Source organism: Myotis davidii, unplaced genomic scaffold (assembly GCF_000327345.1).
Source record: "Myotis davidii unplaced genomic scaffold, ASM32734v1 scaffold125, whole genome shotgun sequence".
In the NCBI taxonomy this organism is placed as follows: Eukaryota; Metazoa; Chordata; class Mammalia; order Chiroptera; family Vespertilionidae; genus Myotis; species Myotis davidii.
Window position 1 is genome coordinate 7,371,638 of NW_006299390.1, and position 24,199 is coordinate 7,395,836.

The 24,199-nt window shown below is 46.2% G+C and overlaps 1 protein-coding gene across 1 annotated transcript in view; it reads right to left on the reverse strand.

Annotated features, from left to right (window-relative positions):
• Positions 1 to 4,163: 4,163 nt before the first annotated feature.
• CCDC129 (coiled-coil domain containing 129) overlaps positions 4,164 to 24,199 on the reverse strand; it is a 57,732-nt gene continuing 37,696 nt past the window's right edge. The window contains exons 9-14 of the mRNA XM_006774953.2: positions 19,968 to 20,050; positions 18,356 to 19,597; positions 14,371 to 14,498; positions 13,513 to 13,624; positions 12,885 to 13,050; positions 4,164 to 11,990 (exon numbers count right to left, since the gene is read on the reverse strand). Of these exons, the coding sequence (XP_006775016.1) occupies positions 11,899 to 11,990; positions 12,885 to 13,050; positions 13,513 to 13,624; positions 14,371 to 14,498; positions 18,356 to 19,597; positions 19,968 to 20,050 (1,823 nt within the window). The 3' untranslated portion in view covers positions 4,164 to 11,898. The remainder of the gene's footprint in view (positions 11,991 to 12,884; positions 13,051 to 13,512; positions 13,625 to 14,370; positions 14,499 to 18,355; positions 19,598 to 19,967; positions 20,051 to 24,199) is intronic.

Here is a 24,199-nt window from a genome sequence, read left to right on the forward strand (position 1 = left end):
AAGAAATGCCAGTTGCCTTCTTTGCTCTGTCAATCTCCCCTTGTGATTACAACAGGTACGTCTAAACGGAACGAACGAGTGGAATCTTCTCTTCCCGTCTCTGGCCCAGATGAGGCTAATGACGCGATCAGAACAATGCAAGGTACCACCAACTGCAAGGCCTTAGGAGCCTGGAGATACTGATGTGCAGGAAGGAGCGAGCAGACACTCCGCTTAGTCGAAGGACATTCTTAAGAATTTACCAGATCATCAGGCCTGGATTTACTCGAAGGAATAAAAAGTGACAAGGTAATGTCCCCAGCCCAACGTGGAGCTGGGTTAAAGGACCCTCAGGTCATGTAAAATTTATATCCTTTGTCATTTCTCTTTGTAGCCTGAGGATTGAATTCAGGTTGAAGAGTACCACGTATTAAAGTCAAGTTTGCTCATTTAGAAGACCTAAATGTGCAGTATTTCTGGAGGGGTGACTTCTCCGTGAAGTAGGGCAGGGCGAGGATTTTTGCTAAGCTCACTCTCCCCAGCCTTGAACGGTAAGCTTCCCCACGCTGCTGTGTGAACCTGCAGCCACACCACTGTTCATCTGGAAACTTCACAGTTTAAATTGCAAGGACCCTGGTTCGCACGGATCTCAGGACTCCACCGCCCTTGAAAATGACGGGAAAGTGGTGACTTTCCGGATCCCCACTTAGTCCCAGTTTAGCCTCGCTCCAGAAAGCACCCCCCCACCCCCAACCTGGCCAGCGACTTTCTAGCCTTCGTTGCCCCAGCAACAACAAAGAAACCGTAACTTATGGAAACTTGTTTTTCTCCCCATAAAGTTCTCAGAGTGCAAACCCAGAGCACTTACCTGTCAGGGCAGGCACAGGGATGCGAAGTGCAGATAGGGAGGGCGCGCTTCCTCCCGAAGCTGGGCCGCCTCTGGCTGTGGCTCCTCCTGCAGTGGCTGCTGCTGCCCGGCTCCAGCTCCTCTTATCAAGGGACCAGCTGCTGCTGTTGCCATGGGGATGCTCCCTTTCTCCCGGCGCAGGGCAAGGGGGATGGAGCGGGAAAGAGGACTCATCTCACAGCCACGGTTCCCAACGGAAATAACTGCCCCTGACAACAGCACAACGCCCACAGTTGTGCTGGGAGTACCTCTTGTGCAAGGCTGGACAAGTCCAGGCCGACCAGCCGGGTCCTTTCATCCCTGGGACAGCCCTACATCGCAGGTTTTCTTTGCAAATATGGAAATTGAGGCACCGAGGGGTTGAGTGGCTAGTCCTGAAGGCACACCAGCTCATTCTCACCCTCACATGGGCCTGAGTTTAAACTCAGAGCACTTTCACTCCCACACCGCGGCCTGGGAGGGGGTATCTCGGAGAAGACAGACAGAAGCAACCGCTGACATTTACCTAAGGCTTCCCAGGTGCTGGGCATTCTTTACCCCCGTGGGCTCATTTAATCCTCACCACAGCCTGTGAGATTAGCAGCTGCCATCATCCCCATTCCTCTGATGAGGAAGCTGGGGCACAGAGCTCATCAGCCCTCTGCCCAAGGTCTCCCCACTAGGAAATGGGAGGGCTAGCGTTGGACCTGGGTGAGCGAATGCTGGAATGCATGCCCAGAACCACTTCACAGTCTTGTTCACCAAAGAGGGCATTTCAGAGAGAAATCGCCAGCAAAGAAAGCAGTCCTCACCGTAAGGGTTGGGCGTGGAGCCCAGGAACAATGTGCTCCTCCAAAGGAATGATCCCAAATGCTCCAATTTGAGGAATGCCCTCCAGGGTGGGTGGAGGGCATTCCAAACACCAAAGGGTGTTTAAGCAAGGGTGGGGGTGCGCCTTGCCCTCTGATGGAGAGGAAGGGTCCCATCTGGGGTAAACTCACTGGAGGGAATGTCCTGTGCTGATAGGAGGCTCAGCAGCTCCTAGTCACTGGTCTGGGCCTCGAGAGCAGGGTGATGAGTCCGAGAGGTCAGCAGGCATCCGCCCAGACTAGAAGGGCTTGGGACACCTGAGGGCAGCCAAGAGGCCACCCACCAATGGTGCTCCCCAACCTTCCTTTCCTTCCCGAGGATGCACACAGGGCAGGACCCGAGACACCTCTCAGGGGCTTCAGTGACCTCTAGTCCCTGGTACTGAATGATCAATGCCTCCTTTCCGTTTGCCAGCCTCCCAAATAGCAGGGCTGGACCCTAATACACGCACCCAAGGTTGACTCGTGGGGTTAGAATTTCTTCAGAGGCCATGGTAACCCATCGGTAGGCAGGGGCTTCCCTGTTGGCTCCAGTTTGTCTTGGTCCTTAGTGGACCCTTAAAGAGAGACAAAGGCCGCCACAAGGTAATGCTCTGCCTAGGACAGGACGGAGATCTCGGGTGCTGAGGGCCAGTTCCCGGAATCAGCTCTGTGCCAAACTGCCTACTCCTCTCTTCTCATCAACAGCCTGGCTGGCCAGTGGCTTAACAGTAGCTTCATTTCCAAACACAAGTGGGAAATATACACCTTCTTCCTAAACTCTTCAATTCTTTTTAAATTAAACCTTTTCCGAGATAACTGTCGTTTCACATGCAGTTGTAAGAAATAATAAAGAGCGCTCCTGTGCCCTTTAAGCAACGGTACCATCTTGCAAACCTATAGTACACTATCTCAACCAGCATATTGATATTGATACAGTCAGATACAAAACAGCTACATCACCACAACATCCCTCATGGCGGCCTTGCATAGCCACCCCCACCCTCTCCCTCCCTGACCTCCCTTTCCCTGCCCCTCCCACTCCTTAACCCCTGGCAGCCACTAATCTGTTTTCCATTTCTATAAGTTTGTCCTTTCAAAATGTTATATAAAAGGCAGCATCCAGAGGTATCCTTTTGGATTTGTGTTTCCCCCCTACTCAGCATTATTCTTGGGGATTCACCCAATTTATCTCATGTGCTAAAAACTTGTTTCTTTTTGTCGCTGAGTAGTATTCCATGGTCTGCACCAAAGTTCAACCACCTGCTTGCTCTAGGACACCTGACTGTCCCTAGTGTTTGGTGACTACAAATAAAGCTGCTATGAAAATTCACGTACAGGCTTTAGTGTAAACATGAGCATTCATTTCCCTGGATAATTGCCCCAGAGTGCAATTGCTGGCTCTTAGGGCACTCGCATGTTTAACTGTGTAAGAAACTGTTGCCCAGGGTGGCTCCTGGTTCCTGTTCCCACCAACTTTTTATGAAGGACCCAGCTTCTCCGCCTGGTTGCCAGCAGTCCGTGTTGTTACAGTTTTTGTAAGTCATTCTCATCGGTGTGAGGTGGTGTCTCGCTGTGGGGCGCATTTGCCTTCCCCTGTTGCCTGATGATGTTGAACCTGTTTTCGTATACTTGTGTGCCATGTGTATGTTCCTTCGGTGAACGGTGTGTCTCTTCATGTCTTTCACCCGTTTTCTTATTGGATTGCTTTTTTTCACTGTTGAGTTTTCAAATTTCTTTAGACATCCTAGATACGAGTTCTTTATCAGAAATATATGTTTGCAAATGTTTTCTCCCAGTTTATAGCTTGACTTTGCAAACTCTTAACAGAGCCTTTCGTAGAGTTAAATTTTTAGATTTTTATCAGCCCCACTTAGCATTAAATTATTTTTAAGGCATATAATGTTGAGATTCCTTCTGAGGCTCCTCAGAGAAGCTGAACTGTGTGAGGAATTTTGAAACGCTCTTTTGTCACTTAATTTCCCAAGTTCAAAGGAAGTTTTTCAAAGAGAGAAGAGTCTGAATTCCTTATTTCCCCTTTGAATAGACATGTGCACATCTCCCAAGTTCAGGCTGTTGTCGGGTGTTTTTTTTCAGGGTCTTCTTCTATGCGCACTTTGATTGATTGTGCCCAACCCTCCCCCCACCTTTCAGGCAGATGTAAACAGCAACTCGCTGGCAGATGGTAATGTAAATCTATACCTCGGAGAGCTCTCAGTAACAGCCACATATGTGCCGTGTGGAAGTCAGAGACCCCTGGCCTCCGGTGCTCCCAGCATAAGTGCGAGGAGCCATGTGTCCATGGCATGATTTGTGGGTCCACGAGCCCTCAGATGTGTGGCTGAATGAATGGCTCCTGGCTGCATTGCCGATGGATGCCTAATGGTAACTCGCTTTAAATGAATATGCTTTTATTTTAGTCTCAGATATTCCATCTTAATGAACAAGAGTGATCACAGTGATGTACATTTCCAGACCATTTATTTTAGTCAATAGCTGATAAAATGTGCCCTTCAAATATCTGCCTTCTAAAATGAGTCTAAGGCAGTGTCTGTGTAGGTGGGTGATGGGGCTCCAGCTCCTTGGATAGAGAGAGAGAGAGAGAGAGAGAGAGAGAGAGAGAGAGAAGACACACAGTAAACGTTTGCAGGAGGTTTTATCCCAGAGATCTTGCTGGATCTCTTTGGTTGTCTCCTTAAGCCCTGAGAGAGAAGTAACTGTTTCAGATCAGTATCTTCTGGTGAATAAGTGTCTAAGTCTCTGGTTGGGAAGCTTTAACCACATTTTAGTCCTTCATAACAGAAGACTATCTGAGTTCATTAGTACTAAATTCTGATATCTGTATTTTCATCCAATTGAAATAAAGCTATAGAACAAATTTAATATTCAGAAATTGTCAAATACTTAATAGATACTTACTGAAATAAGGGGTAATAGTATTAATTTACTTTAGGTTAGTGGAGATTGACATGCCATTATAAGAAATAATACAGAGAGATAGACCCCTTCTATATTATGCCCAGTTTCCCCCAATAGTGACATTTTGTAAGATTATAGTACAACCAGGTAGTGACATTGTTACAGTTACAGTTCACTTGTCTTATTCCAATCTTTCCCCGTGTGTGTGTGTGTGTGTGTGTGTGTATCTGTGTGTAAGTTCTACACAATTTTATCCCCCGTGTAGCTTCATGTATCCACCACCACAGTCAAGATACTGATTACTTCCACCTCCATGAGGCTCCCCCATGTCTTTTTTTATTATAATCACTCCCTCTTCTATTCCTCTTCTCTCTGCCCCATCTTAACCCCTGCTGACCACTAATCTGTCCTCTACTCCTATAATGCTGTCATTTCCAGACTATCATATAAATGGAATTATATACCATGTAACTTTTCTATTGGCTTCTTTTTCACTCAGCTTAATTCTCTGGAGATTCATCCAGGTTGTTGCATATATCAAGAGGTAATTCTTTTTTATTGCTGAGAAGTACTCTATGGTATGGTGGTCCCTGCATTGGTGGTCTCTGCACTGGTGGTCTCTGCCTCATGCTCTTCGGTTCTCCTGCATTTGAACAGATCTGACCCATCATTTTCTCCCTCTCGAAAACCAAGCTGAGTTTATTCTTTCAGAGCTGGACATCTGGCTATTGTATAAAAGAGTGATCACCACTCAGCAGGACAGCAAGGGAGCCATGTGGCTACTAGTCGGTTACTAACCCAAAGGTTTGCTTGAATATTAATTCTACCATGGCTTCTCTGACGCTCAATTAAGACAGTGCGCTACAGATGAGAAGCATGCTGGAATGATGCTGTCCATGCAGCCCTAAGTCATCAAGGGCACGCTGTCCCTGTGGCCTCTCACAGCACACGAGGATAAAAAGGCCGGCGGAGAAGGAATGCACTGCTCTTTCCCATGCTTGCTTCCTTCCAGCTAAGCTGTTACAATTTTCCAAATCTGAGAGCTGCCTGGATTCTGAGAACTCTCCACCACCAGAGAGGCGGCACATAAAGGCATTGAGCCTAATCCCCACCGCATCACCAAAGCTTGTCAATGTGACTGTGAGTGCTCCTGTAAGTAGTTGGAGGAAACCAGGAGGGGACTACCAGACGGAAATGGTGGCAGCCTCCACACACTGTTTATGGGGGCCTCTAAACATGGAGGAAGCAAGCACATCTATTTCCCCAAAGGGCACACGGAGTTTTCAGGAATGTGCAACGCAGTTTAAAGCTTCTGCTGCTCAAAGGTAGTTAAGTGAGGGGTTATCATGTTTGAATTGTGCTACAAAAATATTAATAAGTTCATTAACTCTCTATGAGCACAAGGAAAAGTACTGACTAAGGTCTTTATGGTGTGGAAAAAATCTTCTTTAACTTTTAGGACTTTTCCTCTTTGGTTTCGACTACATGAAAAATGACACACAATTCAGGAATATGTGAAAGCAAATTTCATACCCAGCATGTATGTAAAATAGCGGCTATAACTCTGTCCTTGGTTTCAAGGAAATTACACGCCACAGATGACTGCATTCATAAAGCCGGTGAGAAACTCCTTCCCAGGTTCTGGCCAGGGCCGCTGCAGAGCTCTGGCCTCTCCTCTGGTCTGTCCAGCACACACTGGCCCGACGGGGAAGCTCTAGAATTCCTACCCAGTAGCAGCTCTGGTGACCTCTGGCCTGAAGGAAAGGTGAGAGGATCAGCCTGTAAGCTGCATTTGCAAAGCAAGTGCACGGTTATTGCTAGATTGCACGCTCATTTGGGTTTGCATTTGGGGGGCACACTGTAGGGAGAATAAGTCAGCTAGCCTTTATGTCCGTCAGTGTTTCCAGAAAGACTTCTCTTAAATTCCCATCACAATCCAGGAACCTGAATTGATAGCAATTGCCCTTGAGGTCAATTTCAAGCATCTACCTACACCTTCAATCAAAACTCACTTGATCTGATCCCATCTTACCTCTCCTCTCTGCCTACATAATTTCCTCCCTGTTCCCCACATACATTCTTGTCTCAAGCGTATACTATACTAAGAAAGAAAGCATATGATTTGAAAGCATAGAGAATTGGGCTTAGATGCTATCATATCTAGTTACAGTCTGGGAGACCACAGACGATTTAATCTCTGAGACCCCATTTTCCCACCTGTAACAGGAAGATAGTAATATCTGTCTTACAAAGTTGTGATGAGTTTTAAAAGAGATAATAGCATAAAGGTATGTGACACAGTGCCTGGTTTATAGTAGACACCTACTCACCCTCTTCCCTTTTCCTTTACCTCATATACCCACCCCTCAAATTCCTGTTAATGATAAAATCAGGTTTAATTTTGTCAAATAGGAACCTCCTGGATCAACTTAGACAAAAATCTATATTTGGTGACTCAGTGGAACTTTGAAAATCATGCGTGAGAACATCTAGTAAGAGGCGATAGCACCATGAACCTTCAATATGTATTCATTACATCCACAGATGGGGAGCAGCTTCTGCTACCAGTTAAGATGCAGAAAACTGCAGATCCTAACAATGAGAACAAGCAAGAGAAGCCACAAAAACCACAAGGCTTGGGCCTGAAGTTCTAGTTACCTGTAGTCTTTCTTAAAGGGCAGCATGGTTTCTCTAGAATCCAAACTCTAACGGTCAATAGTGACCAGTTAGAGAAATGAGAGGCAAAACAGAGGTCACAGTCAGATGTGCAGGATCATAAAGGAAAGAACCTGGAAGAAAATTGGGCCAAAGCAGGAGCAGGTATTAATTGATAAACAGGCTCTTGAAGGATCATTACAATCCCCAATGGGTCTGGCTCAACTTCATGGAGAAGTGGGCATGTGGTGTATGAATGTTTGGAACTGACTGAAAGACAAGGTGTCAAATCACTCATACTTCAAGGTCAACTGGCTCCTGACAGAAATACCTGGGTCAACTGGAGTAATAGCGTGGGACCTGTCACAGGAGGGAGGATGGCTACAGGAGTCAGGCATTCCAAAGCTGAGGTAGTCCCTGGCTGAGCAAACTTCCTCTATGAGATAAACTGACAAGCTCTGAAGGGTGGGGGCCAGAGAAGAGAAGGGGCATTTTGTACTCTTTTATTTTAAAATTGTATTTGATAATCAAACTGTCTGTAGGCAGCAATTCAGCCCTGGGGAAAGTGCCCATTGAAAAATGTGTTGAATAGCGGACCTCAAATCTCATTACATGAGTAATGGTCTAACAAAGCCTGTCTATTCTTTGCCGCCCACTTGAGATTGCTCAGTGAAAATAACCCTTAGACAAGAAGCGGGGTCTAATGCAAATGCTGTTTTTCTACAGATGCCTTATTGTTTCCTTTCCAAATATAGCACTGAAGACTGTAGTTGGTTTGTGATGTAGGAAAACCATTGGCTGCTGTGAGCCAGGAAATTGGTATAGAGTTGATAGACAAATATGTGGCCTGTGCTTTACTCTGATAGTGCTATTTAGAATGAAAAGCAGGTTTTGATGCTAAATTAGGATAATACCATTTCTATAAGGACCAATTACATAAGAGTAGTCTACATTTTTCATTATTAATAGATTGTTCTCTTGTGACCAGTGATGTACGGCTTGTTTAAGGTACTAAAGGTTAATAGGGGTTCGGATATTTTGGCTAGTGTCTTTTTCTGGGACAATTCATGAGGAGTTTTCTGCTAAATATAAAGTGACCTTGCTTTTTGTTTATGATGAAAAGAAGAGGAAAGAGAATAAAATAAATCTATTACAGTTTGAGTGCTGCCCATATTACTATAGTAGGTCTCACTGCATCCTTTTGTGCCTGGAGTCAACCACATACAAGGCATTCTTATAAGATGTTAATATGCACCACATCCTGTCACTGTCCAACTTCAAACCCTTCAATGGCTTCTCACTACATTCAAAATAAAATCCAAATCTCAGCCATGGCTAGAGCCCCTACCGGACCTGGTCCCTACTTCCTCCTTCCTCCGCTGGCTCCACCCGCACCTTCTTTCTGGGCAAATTCAGTCCCAGCAGATACAGGTGATGGACTTGCCCTTTCCTCTCAGGAGACACCTGACTCAGGTGTGTGCTCGCTTGCCTTATTTGTTTTCAGCACTTTGCTGAGACATAATTTACATACACTGTAATGAAAGTGAACAATGTAATGGTTGTTAGTGTATGTTCAGTATTGTGTAATCATCACCATAATCTAATTTCCGGATATTTTCATCACCCCCAAAAGAAATCTTGTACCATAATTAGCAGTCATGTCCATTCCCTTGCTTCATTGTCTAGCCCTAGACAAACGCCAGTCTATGTTCTGTCTCTACAAATTTGATTATTCTGGACATTTTATATCAGCGAGACCATAAAATACATGGTCTTTGGTGGCTGGCTTCCCTGCAACCAAGAGACAACTCCTCTAACTTAAAAGGAGGTGAATTCTGAAGCAAAGTGAGAACACTATTGCTTAGGTTGAATTAACTTTATTAAAGACTTGCCATGTTGTCCTAATAATTTTTTTTCAATGTCTCCACTGCCTGGTGAAACTGATGATCCTAGACTCAAAAACCTTGCTATTGATGGGGAGTTTCTGAAAGGTATAAACAAAGAAGTAACATGAAGAGATTCTTAGCTATGTGTGTTTTCCTCCCCAAACTGAAAATTCCTTGATGGATTAGACTATGTCTTATTTACGTATACCCAATGTTTATTAGTGTTGATATGTTCACGAATGAATGAATTAATTCTCTTGTCCATTCACTCATCAAATTCTTCTATGTTTTAGGCCTGGGGATAAAATATGGAAAGATGATGACAGACAAGTCTCTTCCCCATAAAGTTTACATTCTAGGAAGGGAAACAGCCACTGAACAAGTAAACAAATAAAGCAATAAAAATCCACATAATAAATGCTATGAAGAAAACAAAGCCGGATAAGTGGGCAGAAAATAAATAGAAATGTGTACAGGAAGAAGCCCCATTTCGCATAGGGTTGTTAAGGGAAGCTTTTCTGAAGGGGTGCCATTGAACAGAAATCCGAATGAGAAGATCCCAGCCCTCTGAATATTTGGGGAAAGCGGAATAGCAAATGCAAAGAAGGAACAGCACCCAAAATGCTCCTGAAGTAAAAATGACCTAAGGTGACCAGGAATTAGCAAGAAGATCCAAGAAATTGAATCACAGTAAGAGAGAGACAGAGAGGGAGAGAGCAGTATGATATGAGGTCACAGAGGGATGCAGGGTGGGGTTGTGTAGAGCTTTGTAGATCTTGGTAGAGAGTCGGGATTTAATTATAAATGTACTGAAAAGTCACTGGAGATTCTTATGTGGGAGAGCAAAGTATCTGATTTATGCTTTTAAAAGACCACTCAGAATTATGATGACATTCCATTCTGAGCATAGATGTCTTGGTTAGGTGAGGTGAATTGAGTGCTGTGCCACACAGCGTGGGAAAGTACTCCATTCAGCCCCATCTCTGGGATGGATGCCATCCTGACCTAAAAGGTCTCAATAAATCTCTTTGAAGGGAAAAGTTCCTTTGAGAGACAATTCCGGTTGGATGATGTCCCGTGCTGTTGGCACGAGTTTATAAAACACCTTTCCTTCAAATCATCTCAAACCTGGTAATCCAGGAGGATTCAGGTACTGCATCTTCATTGCTGTCATCATAAACAGTTGCATCTGGTTGCTGGGGAGCCAGACACGTGAGTCTGTGTTCCATTCCAATGGTAACTGGAACATCAGTTTCTATTATGTCCTGACAGACAAATGATTAATTAGCACAATCAGCATCTCTCCTTGAAAATGGCCATGGATCAGTGTGTTCCCCTCCATCATGTAATTGAATCAGGGCCCACACACCTGTTTCCACTTTCTTTAAACAAACACCTGCCCAATAACCAACACAAAGCGATATTAAATCCCAACCTGCCCTGTGCATAAGCACATCTTTCAACTTGACCTAATCGAAGCTGAAAGCTAGGAAAGCACAGGCCTCAGAGAGGACGACTGCCTGATCCTCACATGTAATCCGAGCGTCTATACCTCTCGCCCCACTTGGGCACGTGGCAGAGCTGGGGTGGTGGTGCTGCAGTCAGGCCAGCCTGGGCTCAGACCTGGTTTTCCAGTTGTGTGACATTGAGCAAGCCACTTAGTCCCTGCAAGTCTCTGATTCCTCATCTTTAAAATGGGGATAATGATTTTTACCATGTTTGTTGTTCTTCTATCTGACTTACATTGAGCATCTTTTATGATAATACGAATATTTATATCACTTTAGGTTGGCAAATTTCAGTTCTGATTAAGATAGAGTAAATGCTCCTCTCTTTCCCACTGATTATAATGAAAAGTCCTATTCAGTATATGCAGAGCAACTACCTGAAGACTCTTAAAAGTGTGTAATAGCAAGTCAACTGGGGAAGAGAATAAAAAACTCAAAGAACTAGCTCCTGGAGATGAGTTTCTTTCCTCCCCTATTTTCTGGCTTAGATTCCTGAAACTGTGAAACAGAAAAGGAAAAACTCAAGAAAAATCCTCTCTCTTGGGCTAGAGGGTTGGGGAAGGAGCTGATGGGAAAAGAGATCTCTCCCCTCTAAGCCCTACGTTCAGCATGCCCAAGGAAATGGCATCCCCATGGCAGTGGCAATGGCAGCAGCCGTGGAGGTGGCCTCGGGTGAAGCAACTCCAGCAATGGGGAATCGGCAGGCTCTTGTTTTGCTGCTTTTCCCTGAGGTAGACCCAGTTTCAGGAAGTTCATTATCGTGCATGGATGCTAAAACCAGGGTTCTGTAGGCAGAGCCAGGAAAAGGAACTCGTGGGAGTCAGAGAAGGTGGGGGCGGGGGGGATTCACAGAAAGGAGCTAGCAAGAGAAAGGGATCCTTTCAATCTGTATATAAAGGATTGGACCCATTGTGACCTATGATGCATAGGACTTCATCATAAGCAACATACCGAGGCACTGAGAACTGAACAGGATAGACCACCACCCAGCAAAGACAGGGAAAGCTTGTTCTGAAGAGATAGGCACCCCAAAACTCTTCCAGCCCCAACCCTTTGCCCAGCTCCAGAGCCACTCTCATGTTTTTAGGTCATTTGTTACAGCAGCACCCCGCTTCTCGGAACTGAAATCTGGGCTGCCATCATAGAACATCACCAACCAGGTGGCTCAGACAACAGAGGTTCACTTGTTCAGAGTTCTAGAGGCCAGAAGTCCAAGATCAAGGTGCCAGCAGGGCTGGTTTCTGCTGAGGACTCTCTTCCTGGCTTGTAGACGGCTGCCTTTCCTCTGGGTCTTCGCATGGCCTTTCCCCTGTGGAAATGGGAAGAGAGGGCTCGCTGGTGTGCCTCCTTCTTTGTATAAAGACACTTGTCTTGTTGGATTAGGGTCCCACCTTTGTGACTACATTTAACCTTAATTATCTCCTTAAACACCCTAGCTCCCAATGCCATTACGGTACATGGGGGCTAGAGCTTCAGGATATGAATTTGGGGGGGCGGGTGGCAGTAGACATAATTAAGTCCTTAACATGTGTCTTTATAAAGAGAATGTTATCTGATGTAGTGGACTGTGACTTTTCATAGACAGATGTAGATGTGTCTCACTTTGAGCATAATGAAGAGAAATCCCAGGGCATAACATTGTTTTTTACAAAGCAAAGCAGTTCTCTATATTTCAATAAAGATGTTGATTAAATGCCATAGGATCTTAACTCTTATTATCCAAAGAGCCTATGGTGAAATTGGTTTCATTATATGACATTTTGCTTAAAGTCCCAGAACCTATTGATGATGTTAAGTGAGGACTTACTGTATACATGTTGGCCAGCACAGATTACCTATGCCAGGCACATAGTAGGTGCTCACTTATTCTGTATTGAATGGAAATTAAAAGATTCTGAGTTCCTCCTGGGTTTAGCCATCGAGTGGAATGTTTAAAAATAAAAAAAAAAACAGCCCATGAAAGGCTGACAGATACTTCTCCTCTGGGAAAGTTGAGAGAGGCTTGCTCTGGCTAGAATGTGCTCTTACATTTTGCAGGAGGGCCATCAAACACACTCTGATCTACAGGGAGACATTGGTGTCCTTCTCTCCAGCAGGACAGTTTGACCAAGGGGCTGGACCTACTCTTCCTGGGCTGGAGGAGATATGCCAGGGCGGCTCTCCTAGGTGGGGTGGGAGAGGAAGGCAGCCAGATGGGTCCTACCTGAGCAGGGAGCCTGCTGGCCATCGTCCGGAGGAAAGGCAGCCCCAGGGGCCATGGCTGGGTGGATGTGGGTGTGTGAAATCTGGCCATTCTTTTCTTCTGTCCAGTCATAAGGGTGCGGGTTTGTATCGTATGCAGGTTGTTCTCCTGTGAGAAGATCAAGCTGCTAAAAGAAAAACAGAGACAGAAAGAGTGGACAATGTACCTTATTTACACCAAACACCTAACTTAGACTGTGGGAAGGCATTTGTAGGAGGTGAATTCTCTAGCGTGGGCTTGGCCAGCAGCAGATTCTGGCGGGGACTCAGCCCGTGTTCGGTCCAAAGTTGTGTTTCTTGTTCTCATTTGGAAAATGGGCGAATAATACTTGTCTGGAATTTACAGGGCAGAGAGAAAGACTGGCATGGGAGTCAGGGGCCCCGAGCTCTCATCCTGAGTCACCCTCACCAGCCACTTGGCCTTGAGCAGAGCAATGTACTTTCCTGGATGGCAATGTCTTTATATTGAAAATGAAGGTGCTGGCACATAACTCAGGAGTCGGAAATGACTGCACACTCAGGTTTCTCACCGAACACACCCTCCTACAGGGGCAGGATACAGTCCAGCCCCACACCCCCGCGTGCCGTACCAACATGATCCCTTGTCTGATTTGCTGAGCCCGGTCTCCTAACTGCAGCTCCAGCTCCTCCACCTGCTGCTGCAGGGCCTTGCGTAAAGTCTGCAGTTGCTTGGCCTCCTTCCTGTAGGCACATAATAGAAAACCAAATTCCACAGCCACCCCCATCCAAGGACCATCTCCCACTGCTCCTCCCAAAATGTAGGTCATGCCTTTGCTATTTCTTACAGGAGAATGTCACCTTCTTCATTTGTATCAGTTGCAGACACGGGCACATTCCTAGGGCAGGTTTTCTTATAAATAACTCCACTGCAGGATAATTTACCTGCCATGAAGTTTACCTATGTTAAGAGTACAATTCAATGATTTGTAGGGAATTTGCTAAGCTGTGTAACTGGCAACATCCAGTTTTGGGATATGTGCATCTTCCAATAAGAACCGTCATGACCTTGTACCGCTAATCCCTAGTCCCTCAGCTTCAGGCAACTACTCATCTACTTTTGGATCACATACTTTTAATCTATGTGAAAATAATGCAGGTTTTCAAAACCCCCAAAACTACGACATCTGCATTTACACAAGTCCCACTGGCATTGATTAAAGATGTCCTACTGGCTAGCCCCCTCTTCCCAGCTGCTGCCCGCATTCTGACCTCAGAGAGCCATGGCCATCAAGGGTAAGCATTGCTGTCTGGCAAATCGCTCTCACAGACTCCCACTTAGAAAAGGAGAAGAAAAGCATGAGAGCCAGGAGAAGCTGGCCAGTTTCTCAGTAGCCCCGCTCCGGGGCGCTCATCTGTCCTGCCCTGATCAACTTTCTGCTTCAGGTGTGGGGTTGGTACTTACTCTTATGGCTCCCTCAGATAATTACCTCTCCTCTTCGGACATGTCCCTGGAAAAGAGGGCCTGCTGCCCTGTGAGGTGCTTTTCCATTTCCTCCAAGTGCTCCCGGAAACACTGGCAGAGCGTCCTCATTGCTTCCATCTCCAGGGCTGTGTACTGAGAACCAGCAGAGAGCTCAGGAGGGAGTCCTGATTCACCGCAGGAGGTGCCAGGGTGGGGCCCGCCATCCCACCGGGTTCACCGCTTTGCCCCACTGCTAATGTGTGGGGAAGAGAAGAGGGAAAGGCCGGCCTTGGGCTTCTCCCAGCAGCTGGAGGCAGTGCTTGGCTGGGACAGGAGGGTAGAAGCTGTTGGATGGCCCTGGAGACATTCTGTCCTGGAGCTGGGAAGACAGTCTGGAGGACTAGCTGATACCGGGATGGGAGAGTGTAGAGCAGGGGTGGGGAACCTTTTGTCTGCCAAGGGCCATTTGGATATTTATAACATCATTCGCGGGCCATACAAAATTATCAACTTAAAAATTAGCCTGCTGCATTTGCTCAAACGTTTAATGAACTCACCCCTAACGCCTTGGCAGGGCCAGACCAAATGATTTCTTGGGCCTTATATGGCCCATGGGCCAGACGTTCCTCATCCATGTGGTAGATGGAGGAGAGGAGGGCAGAGGGCTAGAATATGGCTTGCATTTAGAAAAGTGGAGTCTTTCTCATTTCACTTTGTTGCTGAGTACTGCCTCACTCTAAGTCTCTATAACATTGAACACATCTGTTCAGATGGTTATGTTTAATTAGAGAGTCTTCTAAGAAAATTTTTGTTAGTCTTAGCTTGGCTTCACCATAGTCCCTGATGATTGAAATCGGAGGACCATTTCCAGGCAGCTAAGAAGGCCATCCACAACGAGGCAGGCACAGGTGGGCATCCCATCCCCCCACGAAGTGGAATCTAGGATTGGACTGTCCCCCCAATCCTGCTCCCCATCACTCCTGATGGGAATCATCCTCTACATCTTCTTTCTCTGCATGTCTGTGCTTCTGCCTTGGTGTCCTTTCTTAATTATCTTCTTAGAGCCACCGAGCCCAGTTCATTTGACAGGGATTCTGCTGATGTGCTGAGTTCTTACCGGCTATCTCTTGTTTTCCAGCCCAGGTTGGACCCTGCTTTGAATGGGTCCATAACCTAAAACCTCAGCATCCCTACCCATCTGACTTTGAGTGATGCAAATGCTAGTTGGAGCCTAATGCTCTCTCCACCAGGCCATGGGTTTGGACCCCCTTCCTGATAGGCATGGCAGTGGCTGCTAGTTGCCTACTCACTATCTTTCTCCCCTTTATTCTTACTAGCAAATTCCAATAGCTTAGGGGCAGCAATGTGTCTAAGTAAGAAACTCCGTTTCTCAGCATTCCTGGCATGTAGATAGCAATGAGGTGGAAGTGGAGAGCATGGAGCTGGGATTCTGGGAAGCTCTTTAAAGAAACTGATTTCTCAGGCAGGTGTCTTTTAACCTTTTCTTCTTTCTTCCATGGAAACCTGCCTTACAGCTCTGCTACTTCCTCCCAGACCTGCTTCTGAGAAGTCCCAGATTCTTACCTTCTCCTCAAAACCACATGGCCAAGATGCTGGCAGCCCGATGGCTATTTCTTTTTTCTTATCAGAATTGTCACAATGAAAATATTTTCCTAAGAGTGATATTTTTATTTTGAAAACTCTCCATCATTTTGCATGGAGAGTTGGGTTTTCATTCTTTTTTTTATCTTCTAAATGTTATGCCAAATAACCTATTTTGTGTAGCAAGCTCCCTAGTTACTTTTGCTTCAGTGTGAGTGCATTGGAATCAGTGAGAGGAGTGTTTGAAGCATCCCTGGTGTTGGCAAGTGTTGAAAGGTGACTACAATTGTGGCTCTTCAAATCAGAAAAGGTCTTAGAAATCATGAAGGACTTTTAGAGATCGAGTATCGTGACAGAATGGCTAACATGTCCAAGGTCAAAAAACGACAGTCAGATTTCAAAGCCAAGCCTTCCAGTTCATTTCTGTTCTGAGTCACAGTGGGGACTACAGTATGGCTGGCCACATGGAGAAGTTATTTGTCCCCTGAGAGTGAGCTGATGAGTAGTACCACTAGGTTCCTATAAGGTGACCACATTCTATGGACAGTGAGGCCAGGGACATGGAAATATGGCACTCAAGTAGGCTGTACATTGTAATCATTGACTTTTAGATTTCATCTAGTTTTTTGAGTTTTTGTGATTGGAAGGTATAAGGGCTGGGATAGATGGCCTATGGTTCCCTTTGTAGGGAATGACATGGAAAATTCTGAAACACTGCCATCTTCTGGTCATTTGGAAACACTAAATATACATTTTGGCTCTAGAACAAGTATTGAAGTAGTTGCAGAAAAAAGGAAACCTTAAACAAAAAATAAAATAAAATAAAAAGGGGGAGGGACTGTTTTGAACTCTTTTTTGCAATATAAGATCTGGGTATATATAATACAGCATCACCAAACAGCAATAAACTTTTGAAATGGCTCATATTACCTTTTAAATGGTGTATGCTTTTCTCTTTCTTTAAATCTAAGTCATGAACATTAAAAAAGAATTTCCTAATATCCAAAAATCTAATTTCTGATACATCTTATTTCCTTTTCTGAAAAATCTTCAAAAAATTAACAAATCATTGTGAAGAATTCACTTCTATATAATAATTTAATTATGTCGGTAAACCATTGTCTTAGGTAACGCACAAGACCACACAGATGGCATTCACCAGCCTAGTGTCTCCCTGCACTATTACATCCTGCTATGTAAAGGGGGCAGCGGGGTGTTCTTCTGAGCTTTTAACCTGCAATGCTCTTAATTGCCACACCTGTTTGGAACTCCCATTGTCATGTAAGAGATGGTATCTGTCACTGCCTATAATTTCCACTTGGTTCAAGACCTATGTTCTAGATAACTTCTTCAATGATCATTAATTTTCCTTCCCCTAGGTAGCACCTAGCATCTAACTTAGAGCCATTTTTCTCCAGGATATTTTTTAGGCCTTACACACCCAGGCTCGCTCACTGTAGATGTTTTGTCTCTTTGTTCTTGAGTTTGTTCCTTAGTTTATTTAAGTAGCCTCTTCTTATGGGTGACTGAAATACATTAGTTTCACTTGCTTTTCTCTTTCTCTCTGTGTGAGTGTGTGTACACCTGCACAGGAGTACAGATATGCACAGGTAGGTGTGTTTTGATTGTTTCCTTTGAGTGTGTGTTTGTGGTTCCTTGGATTTAAATTAAGAGAAATAAATGCATTGTCTCTAGTAAGACCCATGTAGTATGCATTTCAGCAGGTGTATAATGCCAAATCAATTTGATATAAAAGTACCATTTTTTTGTATAATTGCAAATTCTAAGAGGAGAGAAGGCTGAGTCAACGTGAGATGAGGTGCCGGAAGACATGAGATGGTGACAGGCACACTCATCCAAACTCCTGTTCATTTAAAAACTATATGCAAGTCTGACAATGGGCTGCAAACCCCTGTATTTTCCGCAGAAGTGCGATACGTCATAGACTCCAATCAGGAGGAACGTCTATTTCCAGTGGCCAGATATCTCAACACAGTTGGGGCGACTCCAAATAGGCTCAGAGAGACTGAAGGGCTCGTGCAAGATTATACAGCTACGCGGATGTAAGGCAGAGAACTGGTTCCTTAGGCTGAACGGAAGATGGCGTTCAGATGCACTCGTACTTATAACCTTACACGCGAATTCATGCAGAGTACCACAGCCCTCTGTAAAATGGGAATTAATAAGAAAGGTGGCCTTCTGTACTTCACAAGGTAATGCGAAGTATGACATAAGGAGAGATTTGTGATAAGATACCATAAATCATACAGCACTCTGCAAACACTACTCCTGGTCCGCAACAAGAAGGTGTGCCCTGAGCCTGCATTCAGAAAGGGAGGCCAGTTGGCATCCCTGAGGGGTGTGTGTGGCCTTGCCTGTCTCCCCGACCTGCAGGGGTGAATACTTACAGAGCACAGCTCCCGCACCGCAGTCTTCATGAACTGGGCTTCTGGGTGACCGTGCCAGCACAGGCCATGCCCGCAGGCCGAGTGGCGGTGGGGATGGCGATGACAGCAGTCACAGCAGGGGGCAGGTGCAGCATGGCAGATGTCCTCTGGGCAGGGCCTAGGGAAGCCCGTGTCTAGAGAGACAGATTTGGTGAGGGGCCGGGCCTCGTTTCCTGGAGCTGAACAGCGATGCCAAGACCTGGGCTCACACAGATAAGTCTGAACAGAGATATCACTGAACTGCCTGGCTTCGGCCCCCAGCACAGGCTCTGCTGTGCTAACAGGGTCACACACAGTGCATTCTAAAGTTGTTCTTCTAGAATCAGTCCCCAAGGCCACAGCATTCTGAGCAGCTGACACCAGGCTGCAGGACATCTGGGTTGTCACAGACTCGGAGCTGACAGCGCTTGAGTCAGCATTTGAAGGAAGGGTTCCCATCTCAGATTCTGCCCTGAGTGGTATGTGACCCCAAGCTCTACACCTTGGCTTCATTTGGGGAGAGGTACCTCCAGACAGCTTATCAGGGTGGGGAACGGACTTCTCAGATGTTTGAATAAGGTCAGCTGTATGGGGCGTGGCCTCGCCGGGCTTGGGGACATGCTGAGTCAGGGAGGTGCTGTTGATGTCAGGGCAGAGTTGATGGCTTTCTGCTTCTCTTGGGGCCTCAGAGTCAACAGGAAGGAACTTGTCTTGAGGGTGACCCACTCCAGGTAATCTCTGAGGCTCACAGTGGAGGCTCTGCACGCACAGGCCCCCGGCTCCCTCCGGCCTCAGGAACCCATCCTTCCCTTCTGTGAGGTGGGTCACCATAAACTCCAGAGGATGGTCACGTCTGGAGGCCGGCGTGCCGACACTGGCCTCACGCTGGGTGTGGGGCACGGGCGGGGGCTGCCTCTGATGGCTGTCTTTCCTGGGGTGTTCTCCCCCAGTGCTGGCCACGTCCAGGGCCATATCTGAGGCCAACCATTCTGGTGGTCCCCCCGTGGCCTTGAGCTGAGACTCTTTCTCCACCACAGCTGTTGAAGACTTGTCCTCTAAGACACTCCAGTCTTGACCAGAAGAAGCTGTGCTCACCACACTCTTGGAGTCAGACTCGCCTGCCTCTGGCTGGCAGTCCTGGAGTGCCCCTGAGTGCTGGCCCTGACCCCTGGGCTTTCTACTTCCATTCTCAGCAGGACTTGGGCCTCCAGGCAAGGAGGACATCTGTGGAAGAAACCAGGATAAAGGGAAAGGAGTCAGGAAGGGGGGAGGTGCTAGGTGTAAGAAGTGCTTTCTTTTTTTCCTTATCGTTACCATTGAGTCAGGAGATAAGGGTTACACACTCAGTTTTCCTCAGTTTCCTACTTTAACTGGGACCTTCTTCGCATGAGGCTCAGCTTCTTTGTTTAGTAAAATCAAAAGAAACTAAAAGGGAAAGGGATGCTGAGCTTTCTGGCTCCTCATTTAATGTCCTCTCTCCCTTGGGTGCCTGTGGCTCATGTGTTCTAAGCATTGGGTGCCTTTCCCAATTGCGGCAGCACATTTCAACCTCGTACGTCCTCCAACCCTCTCCCAGCCCCCACACGACCCCTACCTGCGGGGCTGGCGGGTCCGGTGGCTCCTCCAGGAACCCGCTGCTGTCAGACTGGCAGCTGTTTGCTCTGCTCACTGTGGTGCCTGCAGAGAGAAGTGAGGAGGCCTGGTGAGTAGAGTGAGAACAGGGTGACAAGACTGGGTTGAAACCCTCCATGTGGCCGACATGCCATAGATCCTCAATAAACGCCCACCGCGTGGAAGTGTAAATGAATGAGGCGATTCCAGGTTTCTTTCCTCAACTGTCAGAGGTCCACGTAAAAGTGTGTCGCTGCTTCGCTAATACGAGGAGTAAAACAGGAAACAAAGACAGAGGAACTAACATCTCTCAGCACTAAGTAACAATATGAGTGTGAAATGTATCATTACTAAGGGGAAGAAACTCCAGACGGAAACACATATGCCTTAAATGTCACGCTAACAAAACATAACACCCCAAATCTATACATCTGTGTGCATACATATATATTGCACTGAACTGAATATTTGTGTCCCTCCCCCCATTCATATGATGAAATTCGAACCCCCAAGGAGATAGCATTAGGAGATGGGGCCTTTGGGAGGTTACCTGGTAATGAGGTCAGAGCCCTTATGAATGGGATTAGTGTCTTTATAGAAGGAGACCCCAGAAAGCTCCCTCGCCCCTTCCCCCAGGTGAGGACACAGAGAAAAGATGAGCACCTCTGGACCAGGAGGCTGACTTTCACCAGACACTGAATCTGCTGGTGCCATGACCTTGCACTTCCAGCCTCCAGAACTGAGAGAAATAAATGTCTGTTGCTTATAAGCCACCCGGTTCATGGCATACATGGCAACAGCAGCCCCAAATGGACTCAGACATAGCCATTCTTTTTCTTTTGACTAAATGTTGGGTAGGAACTCTTTACATCTGGACCCTATTTATAGGACAAGCCTGTGTCATGTTTTAGAACGCTGTTCTGGCCATTTCGAGAGGCTGGAAGGGGCAGAGAAGAATGATGTTACATGTGGGCAGGTAACGACTGTAAGCACCAGCTTCTTGAAATCCTGCATTTGTAACTTCTTCTTAATGGGGGGGAGGGGGATGGGAGGTCGCTAGGGGGTCACCCTGCTACTGGTTAAACTGCAGGATTTCTCTTCTGAATGAGAAACGCTTCCCTTTACACTACTTTATGGGCTAGAAGAGGAAGTCTCCTGGGAAGAGGGTGGTTGGAATGGAGCCTCCTTATGTTGCAAAAAGCAGGAGGAGCCTTATTTGTCCTGGAAGAAAAGACTGGGGGTAGGTGGAAAGGAAAAGGCTGCTGGTTGGTGGGAGGAGTGCTTGGATGTGTGGTACGCAGATGAGAAGTAGGGAACTTGCCTTGGCTTGAAGAACAGCTGCTGCAGAAGAATTCAGAGGAAAAACACACAGATACTCCATTTTCCTTCTGTGTTCTAGGTCCAGCCTTCAAGGCCAGTTGCACTAACAAGGGCGGTGCCTCCTCTCCTCACAGGACTTCTCTCCAGCCTCGCCAGCCATGTGTCTGAGCAAAGACAGCAAAGACCACTGGGAGAGACATGGTCCCATGGTCCCATGGAGAGACATGGAAGTCCAAGATCAAGGCACCAGCAGATTCAGTATTTGGTGAAAGTCAGCTTCCTGGTTCATAGACACTCATGAGGTCCCAGTGGCGGTCTATCAGCCCAAACCCCAGCTACACCTCCTACACCCTGAGGTCAATGTAAACAGGAAAAAAGCTTAGATTTGTAGAATTAAAATTTAGGAGCTCCACATTCATGAATTCCCTTCAAATAAAATGAAAGACTAAAACCCAGAGGATATACATTTTTAATACTGAATCTTAGGGACATGAAAGAAATTCAAGTAACGTTTTGAGAAAACCATGTTCTTGACATAGCTATTCCTACCGCATAATTAAGGGTAAAACATTTTTAAAAAATTGCTAGTCATAGGCCTAAATAAGATCTCTGCTTCTGGGAAGCTGAAGTTATAAAAACTAGATTTCCCTACCTCCTGAAATAATTAAAAAATTGGACAAAGTATATGAAAACATGGTTTCAAGAAAATGGACATCGGGTGATTAAAGATGGCAGAACCTGACAGGCAGGAAAAAAATCACAGGAGCCCTACAATGACCCAGCCTCCTGCCTTGAGAGAGTTCAGAGTCCAGGCTGCAGGAAGAGTGAGGCAGGCAGACCCTGGCAGACTCCCTGGGTTGAGGAGACAGAACTGAGTCTGGAGAACCTGAGCCAGCTGGAGTCCACAGAGTTGGGTGGGAGAAGGGAGAGAGCTGCACAAAGAGAGAACTCGAGGGTCCCTCTTGAGTCTTCAGCCAAATACTGATCAGCCATGCATGCAAGGAAACTCAGAAGACTGTGGAAAGAAGCATTGGAAAGGATTCAAAGATTCAATGCCCAACACTGCCCCAGACCTGGAACAATGCATGTTCCCACCGTCAGCTTCCAAAACCTCCTAATTCACAGAGCATTGGCAGGACAGAGTACTCAGATGGGTCTTGACTTTGGGGAAGGTAAGTTGGCATCTGGCAAGAGTCATGCAAGTAGGACCAGCACCCCCAGGCCAACCCAACCCAGTTCCTGAAATGAGCCCAAGACTGGGAGAACTTTAGAAGCATCCTCACCTCCCGTGGGATTTTCCCTATACACTTACTATGTCCAAGGAGCCATAGCTCTTTATGATTCCACTAGACTGGGGCCTTGGCTTCCCACCTTGTGCCTACCAGTCCTTTTCCCTGATAGATCTTGTTATTCAAACCCTCCCCTGCTGGGTGGGTCCTGTTCCAAAGAACTGCCCACCCCTGCATGAGTTTGTCCTGCTCCTTAAGCTGCTGGTTCCCTCTCATGGCAATCCCATAACTTCTCTATGCAGTAAGCTCCTGAGATCCAGGTAGGCTCCATAACTGTCATCTTGAAAACCTGGAGCTGGATCTGCTGAGTTCAGCTTCAGTCCCTCCTTCCTCCTGGCTGTGCGATCTTGGACCTGTCACTATGCTCGCTGAGCCTGTTTCCTCATGGGGAAAAGAATGAATATGGTAATCGTATTTTACTAGTGGGGTTGCGATGGGATCACATCCAATAATATATACACGGATATTTATGCATATGGTAAAATGACATAAAACGTATACGTATATATATATACACACACGCACATATATTTTTGCTGCAGAGCATCTTAATATTTACTAGAACTCAATCACTATTAATATCATTCCATTTCATTAGTGAGCATAATTAGTAATAGTAGTATTAACTAGATTTTACTTTCCTCAGATTGGTGGATCCTACCTGGGAAGGACCCATTCACCTTTGGAAACATTTCTGCTTGGGAGGAGACATGCCTCAGGCACTTTGTCCGAACAATCACCAGGTGGCAGCCTTACACCAACCACCACAAGGAGGAGCGAGGGCCTTGCCAATCTCGGATGGCTCAGTCTTGCAGGAAAAAAGCAATGGGAAAGCCGCTTGTGGAAACTGGGTTGGTAATAAGAGCTCCTGAATCCTACAGGCTAGTTTTCCACATAACTTAGTCTGAGTTATGAGGCTCGGGGGAAAAGCCTATGGGATTGCAATATAAATGAGGGCAGGGGAACAGAACAGGAGCCTTAGGGGTGCGATGTACGCTCGAATTGTGTCGAGCCAAAGAAATGGTTCAATCAGACTCTTTGGGGTTTACCATCTTCATCTTTTCTTTACTGTTCTGCTTTACCTATTTCTTTGCCAAGTTCCCCTCTCTTCTGTCTCCCAATGGTAGAAAATTCTGTGACATTACAGATTATGGAAATTCAACTGCCTCCAGAAGCTGGGCGGTAGCCAGTGTGTGAGCAGCTGGATTTAGACAACAGAGAGCAGGGTGGGTTGTCTGCACTTGAGAGTGGGCCACAGTCACTCCACAGGGAGCAGGAAGGGTAGGAAGCCAGGATGGTGCCATCCACCATCCAGTATAGGAATTCCTTCTGGAACTTTCCTTACAGAGGGCCATCTAGTTAGGGCTTACACACTTATGTGACATGGACCTACTCCGAAGTAGACAGGACTTATCATACCTTTTAGAGAATGATTCTATTAGGAGTCAAGCCTACTTTAGCGTTTCTGTTTGTTGGTCATAGCTCTGCTCCGTGGAGTAATACAGTCAGTCTAACAATCCCCTTTCAAAGCAGCTGCCTCATACCCTCCAGGCCTCTTAACCTCTAGCCTAACTCTCCCCAGATCCCTGAAGTGAGCCCTCAGGGG